The sequence below is a fragment of the Pyrus communis genome, chromosome 1 (assembly GCF_041283825.1).
Source record: "Pyrus communis isolate YQ-2024b chromosome 1, ASM4128382v1, whole genome shotgun sequence".
Classification (NCBI taxonomy): Eukaryota; Viridiplantae; Streptophyta; class Magnoliopsida; order Rosales; family Rosaceae; genus Pyrus; species Pyrus communis.
Genome location: NC_142565.1, coordinates 4,234,196 through 4,248,272, shown reverse-complemented (window position 1 = coordinate 4,248,272; position 14,077 = coordinate 4,234,196). Strand labels below are relative to the sequence as shown.

General features: G+C 38.7%; 3 protein-coding genes across 4 annotated transcripts; 1 reads left to right on the top strand and 2 right to left on the bottom strand.

The window, feature by feature from the left end:
* Nucleotides 1-1,139: 1,139 nt before the first annotated feature.
* Nucleotides 1,140-4,159, top strand: LOC137720990 (autophagy-related protein 18c). 2 transcript variants are annotated; one of them, XM_068460121.2, is made up of 6 exons: nt 1,279-1,566; nt 2,041-2,901; nt 3,078-3,333; nt 3,510-3,633; nt 3,735-3,778; nt 3,926-4,159. In XM_068460121.2, the coding sequence occupies exons 2-6, from the start codon at nt 2,146-2,148 to the stop codon at nt 3,952-3,954; spliced, it is 1,209 nt and encodes a 402-aa protein (XP_068316222.2). In that variant the 5' UTR covers nt 1,279-1,566; nt 2,041-2,145; the 3' UTR covers nt 3,955-4,159. The 2 variants fall into 2 exon arrangements, with proteins under 2 accessions (XP_068316221.2, XP_068316222.2); XM_068460120.2 differs by lacking the exon at nt 3,735-3,778 and having other exon boundaries at nt 1,140-1,566.
* Nucleotides 4,160-4,419: 260 nt separating this feature from the next.
* On the bottom strand, nt 4,420-5,701 carry LOC137720991 (uncharacterized). The gene is made up of 2 exons (XM_068460122.2): nt 5,159-5,701; nt 4,420-5,068 (listed from the first exon to the last, which is right to left on the bottom strand). The coding sequence occupies exons 1-2, from the start codon at nt 5,613-5,615 to the stop codon at nt 4,476-4,478; spliced, it is 1,050 nt and encodes a 349-aa protein (XP_068316223.1). The 5' UTR covers nt 5,616-5,701; the 3' UTR covers nt 4,420-4,475.
* A 2,055-nt stretch (nt 5,702-7,756) lies between these two features.
* LOC137719575 (receptor-like protein EIX2) lies at nt 7,757-12,588 on the bottom strand. The gene is made up of 2 exons (XM_088689038.1): nt 11,595-12,588; nt 7,757-10,916 (listed from the first exon to the last, which is right to left on the bottom strand). The coding sequence occupies exons 1-2, from the start codon at nt 12,518-12,520 to the stop codon at nt 7,757-7,759; spliced, it is 4,086 nt and encodes a 1,361-aa protein (XP_088545164.1). The 5' UTR covers nt 12,521-12,588.
* Nucleotides 12,589-14,077: the final 1,489 nt, after the last annotated feature.

Genomic DNA, 14,077 nt, shown 5'->3' with positions numbered 1-14,077 from the left:
AACTCCAATGGTGGGTTAAAAGCCAAATTATCCCCCAAAATTTTCCTCCAAACCCACTCCAATCCAAGGGGAAATTTTGGACTAAATGCTAAATGCTAAACCAATGTCAAATTCTCCTCAAAATTTAGCCCAGAAATCAAAGTGGACTCTACTCAATATTTATCAGAATTTAAATTTTTTTAGATTAAAATGTTCATAAAATTAATTTACGATAGTCTACATATTTATTTAAAAAAAAATTAATTTAACAAAAAAAAGAGCCTAAATTCATTCTTTAATAATCTCAGACTAAAATTTTAGGCTAGAACGGTTGGAGCAGAAAAGCTATTTCTGGGTTAAAAGCTAAATTTTTCGGACTAAAAAATTTGGCTTTTAGCCCAACCATTGAAGATGGTCTTAGTGAGGACAATATCATTTGTTTAAATAAATAAATAAAAAATAGACTTGCAATTTGAAAAGGTTAGTACAAGGTTGCTATCATTTTTATACATCGTTTGCATTAGATGATCAGTTTTCACTCCTCCAATACAGCTTTTAACAAAAAGGAAAGGGAAAGAATAAATACTCATTTTAGCCTCTCATCCATCCTTGTTCAATCTTGATAATTACCCCTGGGTTGGCTACCGAATCGCCGATTGGGAGTAAGATTTCTTCTCTTCTTATTCCCTTCGCATTTCTTCTCCTCCTCTTACATTTTTCATTTTATCTTGATTTATTTATAAAAAATTGATATAAGATATTAATATAATTTAATCGTAACTGTTCAAATAAGAAAAAAGAATATAATAAAAAAAAAGAGAAAATCCTACTCCTGCCATTTGGATACAAAATACATATAAATATTGTGACTAATTGAGACGAGAAGGAACCTTATAAATATCAGTTTAAAGACCAAAACGCCTAATTGGGCTAATTTTCAATAAAAAAAAAGTTTTTTTTTTTTAATTTAAAATGGTTCATGAGATTGTCATAACTCTTCACTTTGGTTCTTGAGATTGCCAACCGTCAACTATTTTACTCATTCTGTGAAAAATCTCTATTCAATTGAGGGTATTTTTGTCAAATCAACATTTTCACTTGAACTGATGATTTTTTCAATTTAACTAAGATTTTTCACAAAAGAACCAAAATAATTGACGATAAACAATCTCATGATCATATTTATTGATTTTAAATCTCAATGACCTAAGTAAAGAGTTATAACAATCTCAAGAATATTTCGGTTAAAACAAACCTTAAAAAATTAAAACTAAATAGAGAGGGGAAAGGAAATAAAAAGAGAAAATCGAAAATAAAATAAAAAAGGGAAAAACAGACGTCTCCTTGTCGTCTCCTCTCGCCTCGTCTGGTGCTGATGGCCAGTTTCAGATCGAAATTCAGCAATCGACTCTCAAACTCTGAATCTAATTTCGTCTCCTTCCTGCTGTTCTCCTCCACTCCCCTCCTCTCTCTTTCTCCCATGAATATAATTAATTAATTCGATTAATCATTTTTTTTTTTCTGATAGAACATCTGCGGCTCCAAGAAAGATTCAATTTTTTGCTGATCACTGGCGATGTAGCAACTGTAAGTTTGTGAAAATTCGTAATTATGGTTATTGATTGCTGGAATATGATCGTATCTGAAAATCAAGCTGTCCAGATTTACTTGATCATGATCTTCTCATTGCTTGTACTGTGAAAAGATGGATAATTTATTGCGAAATGTGCTTAATTTAATGGTGATTTGCTAGGTTTTAAATCCAATTAGTTTAATTTGATAATGGGTATTGGAGATTTTCTCTAAAGGATGATAATTTATATAGAATTTTTAAGTTTTATCTCTTTCGGGTTACTTTTTGTTTCGAATTAGTTGGATTTAGCATTCTTCACAAGGTTGATTTGATATTGTTATTCAGTTTTTATACTTTCTGTTTGACATTGTTGCTCCTGATGAGTAATTGGTCATCTCCTCTCAGCTTTAGTAACTGATATAAACTGCTTTTCTTGTATTTGAAGAATTTAGCATTGATTTTTTGTTTTTTTTTTATTGGAATGGCAGAGTTGATCTTGTGGTTATCCATCTTTGATTCCGGGTTATCTCTCGTGTCACATGATTATTGATTGTGGAAATGGGTTGTAACTTGTAAGTGAGCCTGATTCTGACATGAGTTCAACAGTGTCAACATCTCGAGGAATACATTCACCCGCAAGGCTTGCCAGGCATGAATCACCGGATTCTGGGGCTTCTGGTTCTTTTAGCCTGCTTGAACCAGACATTAATGACAGTGAAACGGAGTTGCTCTCTGTGTTTTGGAATCAAGACAACGGTTGCTTCTCTGCAGGCACAAGCAATGGATTTCGCATCTACAACTGCGAGCCTTTCAAAGAAACTTTTAGACGTGATTTGAAAAGTGGGGGATTCAAAATTGTGGAGATGCTATTCCGATGCAACATTCTTGTACTTGTTGGTAGCTGGGACAATTCGCAATATCCGCCTCACAAGGTTATGATTTGGGATGATCATCAGAGCCGATGTATTGGTGAATTTTCATTCAGGTCTGAGGTTCGTGCAGTAAAGTTAAAGCGCGATCGCATAGTAGTTGTTCTTGAGCACAAGATATATGCTTATAACTTTATGGATCTGAAGCTGCTGCATCAGATTGAGACTGTAGCAAATCCTAGGGGATTGTGCTGCCTTTCACACCATCCAAATACATCTGTGCTGGCTTGCCCAGGCCTTCAACGAGGACAAGTTCGAATTGAACATTTTGGGCTGAACGTGACAAAGTTAATCAATGCTCATGATTCTCATATTGCATGCTTCACCCTGACAATGGACGGGCTGCTTCTTGCAACTGCTAGTAATAAGGGTACTTTGATAAGAATATTCAACACAATGGATGGGACTCATTTACAAGAGGTAGCATATTGCATGTGAACTTTTAGTAATATGTTATGGTTGTTCTTCAAGTTTATGATGAATGGCTTCAGATTCCGTATGACAAAATGAATTTTTTAAACTAGCATGCTGTGAATTACTGAATAGAAGAACAAAGTTCATTTGTATTTATATATTAATCTATTGCCTTTCTGTAGGTACGCAGAGGAGTGGATAGAGCCGAAATTTACAGTATTGCTCTCTCTCCAAATGTCCAGTGGTTGGCAGCATCGAGTGACAAAGGTACTGTGCATATATTCAGCCTCAGAGTTAGAGTACTTGGGGAGGATTTATCTGCTCATAATTCTGCTCAAGGGCCAGCAATGTTTCAGCAGAACTCTTCAAATTCCCTGGATCCTCTTATTTCTCCAGACACCGGTGCCAATTCTAGTTCGTCATTGTCTTTCATGAGAGGTAATAAAATTGTGCTCAAAATTTCTTTTCAAGACTACTATGTGTCATCTGCTTGGATACTTCGTGTCTATTTGTTAAAGTGTTCAAGGGACTTTGGTTTGGATTTCTCCGTAACTTCTTGCCCTTGAATGGTTTTAAGTGTTTTCTTCTAAAAATAATCTCTTGGACAATTGCAGGGGTTTTACCAAAATATTTTAGCTCCGAATGGTCATTTGCTCAGTTCCACTTGCCAGAAGACACTCAATTCATTACCGCATTTGGTTCTCAAAACAGTGTCATCATTGTTGGCATGGATGGGAGGTATGCTCCCTCTTTGTATGTGTTTCTATTTGTCCTTGCATTTTCCGCTAGCCTAAAATAGTTGAAATATTCGAGTAATTATTCCTCAACGGTTCATCTAGGTCCATGATTGAAATTACAAGTTATTCCTCAACAGTTCATCTAGGTCCATGATTGAAATTATAAGTAGTTTTGTTTCGTAATGAAGTTTACTTAAAATCGATCCCCCTTAAGTTGCCCCCTTCTTTTTTACCCATTCATTTGTCTCCCACCCCTGCTTCGCTGATTTTTTTTTCTTCTTCTGGTTTATCAGTTTCTACAAATGCAGTTTTGATCCAGTGAATGGAGGTGATATGGTGCAGCAGGAATATGTACGCTTTCTAAAAACCGAAAGCAGGCCAAGATAGACTTTCGAATGATTCATGCAACTATACATTCTTTCATCCTGTGTAAAATATTGATACGGAATCTCTGTTGGATGTAAATATTTGGAAGTGTTATGTTGCTTTTCACAGCATCTCGTAAAATAAAGCAATCTTTATAGCTACATTGCCAGAAGCAAAACCTGTCCCGTAAATTGCTAGGATTCAGCTTCAGAAACGGTGCAAAACATTGAAACCGAAACAATCTGGTTTCTCGAACAATCTTGATCGTGCATTTTGTCCAAATGTTCCAAGTTCTGGCTTGAAAAGTCTATTAGTCCAGTACAATGGTCGTATGGGAAATACTTGTATATTAAAGAATTATTACAATATCTGTAAAACCCTTTCCATTACAAATCTCTGTTTGGATGTTTAATAGTTGTAATTAAAAAGCAACCAACAGATTTTCATTTCATAATCTGATGCTAATTACAAACATGGTCAGAAAGGAGGATCAGTTGATATGGTAAGACTAGCATCCTGTAAGCCAGAAGGAACATCGAATCCTGACATGAAGTCATCACCAAAGATCACAGCACCTGCCGCCAGCGCTCCAGCACCGATTCCCATTCCAACACCAGCTGCTCCTCTACGACCAGGCGGTGCTCCAGATGATGGCATATTGATATACGTCTCCTGCATTCGATCTGTTCTCGGGATAAAAGTAGGTATGTAGCCAACATTAGAAGGTGGGGGAGGCGGTGATGGAGTTCTAGGCGGCTGATAGATCGGCCCGCCTGCTGGTGGGTAGCTTGGCCCCCCTGCTGGGGGGTAGCTTGGTCTGTTTGCTGGCAGGTAGTTTGGTCCGCCTGCCGGCGGGTAACTTGTTGCGCTGGCTGGTGGGTGGCTTGGTCCGACTGCAGATGGATTGGAATAGTTTGGAAGGAAAGGCATTGGTTGTGCATTTAGGGAGTTGATACGGAATTGATCTTCCGGCCTTGGTTGTCGAGCTACAGGTCGTATCGCTGGTGCAGATCCGTCTCCGGTAGCAAAGGTGATAGTAATGCTGTTATCCATAGGTCCTCCTTCACTGCCTAAAAACAGAATTGCAGTCGATAATCACATCACATTCGAAACTCAATTTATACAAGATCTTTGGAAGTTTTTCAATGAATTATGAATACCTGTGTACGAGCTTCGAGCTTCCATATCCTCAGAAATACGTATTGAGACATCGACGAACCCTTGAGGTTTGTTGGAATTCTTTTTCCGCAACTGGTAGCTCCCAACTTCTTCAGCTCCATGCCTCGGAGCCTCAGAGTTCTTGTTATGCTTAGCCAGAAACTCTCTCAGGACAATAGTTGCCGTCCCCTGAAGCTTTTCCCGGAGGAAGATAGGCTCTCTGCTGTACACCTCAACCTGCAGCGCCAGATCCTGCAAGTCCGCCTCCGAGCCCTCAATCAAGGTAGCAAACTTGGTTCTCCACACCGGATTCTCATTTCCAGACGCATCGATCTTGGTGCAGTACTTGTTATTCGGATTAGTCCACCCAACAGCATACCACTGGAGCTTCCACAACGAAGACGAACGCTTAAGCCCTCGGGCGGATATCAGGCACACTTCAACCCAGAGTTTCCCCATGCGAGGCTAGTTGAAGGAAAGCGAGGAGCTGAGAGACAACTTTCTTGAAGAAAAAGAAGGGAAGCTGTTTAGCATTATCTAAACTGCTACTTGACTTTGGAGGGGAGATAACATTTATACCGTACCGACATTGTGGGGTAACGGTAACCCCTTTTGTCAAACTTCTTTTCCCAGCCAAAAGTGCTTCACAGATGGGCAGGAATCGGTAATTATCAATTAACAATCCAAAACGCACAATATCGCTTAACTCAAAAAAAAAAAAAACGCAGAATTTAACGGATTAGACATGTAGTAAAGTTAGAGACAATATTGGTGTTGTTAGAGTAGGACCCAACAGACCTGCTGATCCAAATATCCAACATGGTATCAGAGCCAAGTTCGAGCCTGTGCAAGCCAATGAGCTTGTCACCAAGAGGGAAACGAGTTATGACTCTTAACAGAGAATCGGCCTTTGAGTTTCATTGAAAACAAGTCTAGACTCTTAACATAGAGCCGACCTGTGTGGATCTTCACGTGTGAACCACTAAATGGGGTTACACGTGAGGGGAGTGTTGGAATCCCACATCGGTGGGTGCAAAGGAAAATAATGGGTTTAAATATGATTGCCTCACTCTAACTAATATCGAGGTATTTTGTGATAAAATTCCACACCTGACGGATTGCCCCACTCTAGCCCATATCCTAAAAAATCCAACAAATATGACTTTGAAGGCTATCTGTAACAATGAGACTATTAAGCTTACAGCTAGACTAGCTTACTCCCTCCCTCCTTCAAGAAAAGAGTCCATTTTGGGTCTCGAATGTCGATGCTTCAGCCAAGGGTATATCGAGGCTGGGGTTGATGATTTCTTAGTCTTCTTGCATTCTAAGGTATTTAAAAGGGGTGGAGCTTGCAATAGCTTTCGACCGGCACGTTTATTCATCTGTTGATTGCCTTCAGGATTAGTTGGAACACTACATATATACATCATTGCAATGGATGCCAAAATGACATCCCCAAAGCCACACCCTTAGAAGAAGAATGACCTGAAACAAGTAATGGAAAGCTTTTCGGCATTCAAACGAGATTGGTATAATTTGTTACCTCTCATCTTCGGAGCAAAGGGCTGCTATGTCATAGATGTCTCTACTTGTGAGTATTCTGCAACAAGTAATGGAAAGCTTTTTTCTTATTCGAGCGATTTTCTAATCCACATAGGAAATTCATTGTGAGAGAGGTTTACAGTATGCAACTGCAAAGATATGTTCCAAAACCAAGTAGGATTAGAACCACCAATTGCGTTTGTTTGATTCCACATAGGAAATTCAGGCCCTGGATGCCAATAAACGCCGAAGTTGAAAAGGAGGAATCCAATCTCGACTAGCTTTCAAAGTCAAGTAAATGGTATCCTCCTCCATCTTGCTCAACTATTCGCAGTACCATCCTATTTGCACTAAAATTCTTGTTCAATGGTGGTCCTCAAAGTTCATTTCCGATAAAGCCAGACAAATCAAGACTTTGAAACCGAGTGCTTATTAGAATTTCTCCAGTCAAAATGTTGTAGGACTCAGAAATGTCAAACTCCTCATGCTTTGTGGAATTTCTCCCTGAACCAATCAAGCTGTGGTCAGCAATGAAGATTTGAATGGTTCACTAATTGAACACCATTAGAGGTGAAAACAAGGCTTTCAGCTTAATCAAATTTTACTTTTATCATCATAAAAGTGGATAATCACCAAATTAATCTTCTGCGTTCTGGCTGGGAACTGGCAAATAACAATAGAAGTGCTTGTTTGAACATCATAAGTGCTTGTTTTTCACCAACGCACGCGCAGATTTCCATTGCATAAACCAACACTCAAAATTCAGGAATGGTTGCAAAGTTAGAAACCTGATCATCAGTAGTGTGTGTGTGTGTGTAACAGCTCTAATCAGCATCGCCATGAAGTTGTGTTATATAACTTTAAATGAATAAAGTACGTGATGGGGATGAATCATGAGACATCTCTATATCGATGTTCAAACGGAAACTTGGTGCAACGAAAATTTGAAAACAATACTTTCAGGTCATATCAAAGTGAAAAGATTGTGTTATTGTAATTCTCATTGTAACATTTGCGACAAAATTACAACCAAGCAAAAGAACAGCATTGTGTCAAAATTATTCAACAATTACACCATAAATTTTTCCTACTATACTATTTAGGAACCTTAAGATAACATTGCTCAATGGCGTGTCTACCAGCAACAAACCAAGTAAACTCCAAAAACCGAACACGAATCCCAATCCCAAGCTAACATAGAACCACTTGTCTTCAAGCAAATTGTATTCTCTGTCTTGCTCAACTGCTGCCGGTATCACCCCTGTTGCACTGCAATCGTCGAGTGGAGCACCACAGAGTTCATTGCCGATAAAGCTGGATGGATCAAGGCTCTGGAGCTGAGTGCTTTCTGGAATCTGTCCCGTCAAATTGTTGTCGGACAAGTTTAAGTGACTCAAGAATGTCAAACTCCTCATGCTTTGAGGAATTTCTCCATCAAGCTGGTTCATCGAAAAGTCAAGAGATTCAATTCGTCTCATGTTTCCAATCTTTGAAGGGATTCCTCCAGTCAAAAGATTTTTTGATAAGTTCAGTGTACGTAAATGGAGTAAGCTGGTCAGTTCCTCAGGGATCTCTCCGGATATAATGTTGTTCGAAAGGTCCATGCTAGTTACCAATCCAAGAATTTCGCGATATTCCACTTTTCTACCCTTGGTCACCAAGATTGCTTCCACTAGGTACCTCCCATAAGAAAAAATGTCAAACAACAAAATATTCGGACTGTTCGAATTTGACAAGGTGGCCATGGCACTAAAATTGTGGAAGCATCTTGGTATTGTCCCTGAAAGATCGTTATCCGCGAGGTCCAAGATTTGGAGATTTATGAGATTACAGAGTTCATGAGGAATGTCTCCATGAAGCTTGTTCGAACGGAAGTTCAGAAGCATCAAATTTGAGAGGCTTTTCCCTATCCACATTGGTAAGCTTCCGATAAACTTATTCCCACCAAGGTCAACAACAGACAACTCGGTACAGTTCTGTAGGGACAGAGGTACTTCTCCGGATAGCTGATTATTGAGCAACTGCAATGATTTGAGGTTGAACAAGTATCCAATGGAGCTTGGAATGTATCCGGTTAAATTGTTGCTTTCCAAATTTAAGACCGCCAAGTTTTGCCAATTCATCCAACAATCAGGAATTTTTCCGGTGAGAAGATTTTTTCCAAGATTGAGAAGATAGAGTTCTTTTGGTTCGTCCACACTATCACAAAAGAAGCGGGAGACAGATCCAGAAAAGGATGAATTGGAAAGATCTAGCATATAAACTGTGGAGGGAACCAAAGGTAATGAACCATTGAACCGGTTAGAACCCATGTCGATCACTAGCGAAGGGCCAACCACCATATCTTGAACCTCTCCACACAATTGATTGTGAGAGATATTCAAATAAAGTAATTGGGAAGATAAGTTCCAAAACCAAGTTGGAATTGCGCCCGAAAGCCCTGTATTCGACAAGCTTAGAGACCAAACTTGAGTTTGTGATCGAAGCCAGTTAGGCAATTCAGGCCCCAAATGCCAAGAATCTAAGTATAACTGGTGAAGTTGAAAAGGAGGAAGCCAGTTTTTACTAGTATTCAGAATTAATGAGTTTCCTTTTGCATTGAACTCCAGCAGTCTTGTGAGCCTAGTAAAATGGACTTCAGACACCACGCCTTCTAATGAATTATATGACACGTCCAAATTCGTAAGAAATTCGAGCTGACCAATAATTTCTGGAAGAGTCCCATTGAATTGATTGTCAGAGATGTCTAGGTTTAATAAGAATGACAAGTTCCTTAGTGACGCTGGAATGGGACCTGATATTGAATTACCAGAAAGATCAAGGTTGCTTAAATTTTTAAAATCTCCTATCTTCTCTGTCAAATGACCAGAAAGATTGCAATAACTCAACGACAAAGACTTCATTTTAGCTGAAGCACACGCACCGGACAAACTGTCGATGATTTCTGATACCTTTCCAACTGTGAAGTTGTTCATTGACAGATCAAGATCCATCAACTTACAAAGCTTTTCCAATGACCTTGGGATTTTCCCTTCCAGCTGATTATTATCCAACCGAAGACCAACAATGGATGTCAATTTTCCAACAGAGCTTGAAATTTCACCCTGCAAGTGATTGCTAGAAAGAAACAAGGACTCGAGATTGCTAAAACTGTACAGCCATTCAGGTATAGTACAATTGAAGAGGTTCGACTCGAGATTAAGAACTTTAAGACCAGTCATGTTTAGAATACCATGTGGAATTGGTCCTTCAAGAGAATTGTATCCTAGATTCAAAGAAGCAAGGTCTTTATGGTTGAACAGCCATTTGGGTATCGGAAGACTGAGATTGTTCAACGAGAAATCAATTTCCCTGAGAGAGCTGATGTTTTGTGGATAGTTTGGGATTGGACCCTGGAAACCACAGTTACCGAGGGAAAGAGAAACTAGATTTTCAAGACTGAAAACCCATTTGGGAATCGAAGAAGCAAACATGTTTGCAGAAAGATCGAGAATGGCAAGTGAAGTAAAATTGATTGAAGGCAGAGGTGGAATGCGATCAAGTCTGCAGTCGAACATATGCAACTCTTTCAAGGAGTAGAGCATGTTTGTGACTTGCAACCAGTCGGACGCTTTGCTAAGATCAACAGAGTTCATGTCCAGGTGTTCCAAATTAGAGAGACCAGAAATCCATTGAAGGTTCTCAGCCTTAAGCTTGTAATCACTGAGAGAGAGGCAGCGTAGACTCGAGAGATTTCCCAACTGATGAGGAATCATTCCAGCGAATCCTGCTTTTGAGAGGTTAAGATATCTTAAACTTCTAAGAGAACCAAAGAACTTTGGAACCTGTGCTTCTTGAAAATCATTGTTGCTTAAGTCCAAGTAGTTGAGATGCTTTAAATTGAGCAAAGAATGACTTACCTTGCCACCCAAGGAAGAGTTGAAATTCAATGAAGGGTTGGAATTACCCAGATGAAGCTTGTGGATGTGACCAGTTAAGTCATCGCAGATAACTCCGGTCCAAGTACAACAGTTGGAATCTTCTTCATCAACCCACGAAGAAAGCCGATTTGCAGGGTCCTTGAGATCTTGCTTGAACATCAAAAGGGCTTGCTTTTCGCTTTCTTTGCAAAGCGAAGTCCAGCCCAGATTTTCATTGCAGGAACCAAAACTAATTGAAATGGTTGCAATAGCTAGAGCCCTGATTAGAAGAAAAACAACTCTCATGGTTATGTCCATAAAGTTTTAGTTTATGAAGTAGGTGATGTGCGCGCCCGTATATATATATACATACACAATGGCAGACAGTCAGACTTGTTGAACCTTTGACAATGTTGAAAGGTTGAAAATTCATACAGAAATAATCAAAGCTTTGATTTTTCTTTTTCTTTTTTTGGACTTTCATCTTCCCCCGAAATTAATGGAAGGCAAAGTCACCAGCCTTCGTTTTCTTGAAAAGTGACGGATCAGCGTCCCATCGGAACACAGGAAATCTCGAAGTGGTGCTCTCTGACCAAATTGAGTGGTCGGTGGTGTCGAACAATCAGCCAATACTAGTATTAATAAAAAAGTTCACAAGTGGCAGCTCACTCGTGAATACAAGTTTTATAGAACAATCACATGAGAAATGTAGTCGAAATACAAACTTTTATATTCAACGGGTAAAAACCAAGTCTTGCAATCTATAAAAGTAGCTCCATGTATTGAAAAACTACATCGTGAAGTTTAAATACAATGCTATTCAGGAATCCAGAAAGAAGAATGCTCCATGGCATGTTTACCAGCAAAGAACCAAGCACGCTCCAAAAACCGAAGAAGAATCCTAGTCCCAAGCTCAGGTAGAACCACTTATCTTCAAGTAAACGGTATCCTCCTCCTCTGTCTTGCTCAACTGTTGGAGGCACCATCCTATCTGCACTGCAATTCTTGTCCAGTGGAGCTCCGCAAAGTTCCCTTGAGAGAAGTAGTGGTATTTGTGGAGGGATGGGTCGAAACAGAACCTTGGAAATCACAACCTTTGAGAGAAAGAGAGACAAGATTTGTAAGACTGAAAGCCCACCTGGGCATCAAAGAATTAAATCTGTTCTCGGAAAGATCAAGGATGGAAAGCAAAGTGAAATTTATGGCAGGTAGAATAAGTGGAATGTGATCGAGTTGACAAATGACCATACGTAACACTACCAAAGAGGGGAGCATGTTTACCGGTCTCAACCAATTAGATGCTTTGCTAAGATGAACAAAACTCATATCTAGGTGTTTCAAGTGGGGATGACCAGAAATCCATTCGAGATTCTCAGCCTTCAGTGTGTCATCACGGAGGCCAAGATATCGTAGATTTGTGAGGTTTCCCAGTTGAGGAGGAATTAATCCTTGGAAACCAGCTTCTGAGATGTTAAGATATCTTAAAGTTTCAAGAGAACCAAAGAAGCTAGGAATCTGCAATCCTTGAAACTTGTTGTAACCCGAGTCCAAGTACTTAAGATGCTTCAAATGGAGCAAGGAAGGATTTACCTTGCCACCCAACCAAGTATTACTGTAGTAGTTATCTCCAAAAGACTCATGGATGTCCTGATGGGAATTGGGATTAGTGAGGCGGATCTCGCGAACATGACCAGTTAAGTGATCACAGACAACTCCAGTCCAATTGCAGCAGTCTCCATCACTAGTCCATGACGAGAGCCGATTTGAAGGATCCTTAAGATCACTCTTGAACATCAGAAGCGCTCGCTTCTGACCTTCTTTGCAAGGCACACCCGGACTTCCACTGCGTAAACCGACACTGAAGAATGGAATAATGGTTGCAATAGTTAGAAACCTGATCATCAAAGGCAAACCAGCGCTCATGGGGCTCTCCGTAAAGTTGAGTTATATGAATCAAGTATGAGCAATGAGGGTACACACACACACACATATTTCTAGATAAATAATTTCCACAATAAATTTCTTAAAAGAAGTTATATAATCTTTATTAAAGGAATATAAACTTATTTTTAGTCCACATTATTGACTAGATTTCAAATCTTGAACGTCAAAGGTTGAAATATTTCAACCTTATTTCCTAGTTTCTATGATTTATTATTATTGACAAGATATTTAGTTTATGCGCATAAACTAAAAATCTAGTCAATAATAATAAATCATAGAAACTAGGAAATAAGGTTGAAATATTTCAAGATTTGAAATTTCAACGTTTCACGTTCAAGCATGAACAGTGAACTAGACTATCAATATCCAATTGTGAGATTAAAAATATTGTCTAAGGTGTAGAAAGTATTGAAAATATGTGTTAAAGAATAGTGTTTATACATATGTTACATTGCAAACAAAATATACATATTGTCAGAAAGAAAGTATGTGTTTACAAAATTTGTGGTGAAAAATATGACAGAATCCTGGAACACTCAAATTATTGAATTAGTATACAAACTTATGTGTATTTATACAATACATACATGTGTGTGTTATATTTGGGGTCAATTCATGAATAAGACTAAATAGAGATGGTCTTTTTCACCCTGAGGCAGTAAGAAAACGTACGAGTATTTTGACTTTTACCACCAAAACAAAGCCCTGTCCTGATTCTTCACGAGTCAGTTCACCCCATTTCATAAAGGACGGAGCTAGAAATTCGTCTAGTGGCGGCAACCCAAAAAATAACTAGCAAAATTTTAGTATAGCATGGTTTACACTCATATCATAATGAGGATGATTTCAAATAATAACGTGTCATAATTTTATCGTTACAAAATTGCGCTGTAGTAGTGAAAAGTGGTAATGTGAATAGAAAAATATTAACACATGAGAGGAGAGAGAGGAGTTTTTCTGTTTGAATGATGAAACAAAAGCACTTGTGAATTGTAATCATATAATATTTAATATGGAGTAGAAGCAGTTTTTAGGTAATGCTTGATATTAGATACATAAAAATAAAGAAATAAAAACATGATAAATAACTGGAAAATAATAAGGTTAGGTTGGAATATTTAGACCTTCAAACTTTGAATGGTTCAGTGATTGACCAGCACACGACCGGAGTCTGAAAGTGGAATTGACAACAGTGCATGCTTCCAGTCCCAGGTCGATCGAAATTCAAATTTTTTGTCATCGTAATTTCAAAGAATTAGTCTTTTATTTATTTATACTAGCTTAAATAAACATATTATGTATCACGATTTGACTTTGATCCCAAGATAGCTCTGTTTTCTTGTTCGAAAATTGCCCATTTTTGCAGCCGGGGACATACTTGGTTTCATCAAATTTTCAAATGTCGTACCTTCCTTCGGTCGTCCACAGGCCGGTTAAGGTGGCGAGCTTAGTAAATCCAACCCGTGTACAACTATATATATACAAGCGATAATGAGAGAGGAAATTTGAACTTACAACCTTCGAGACAGAAGCAAA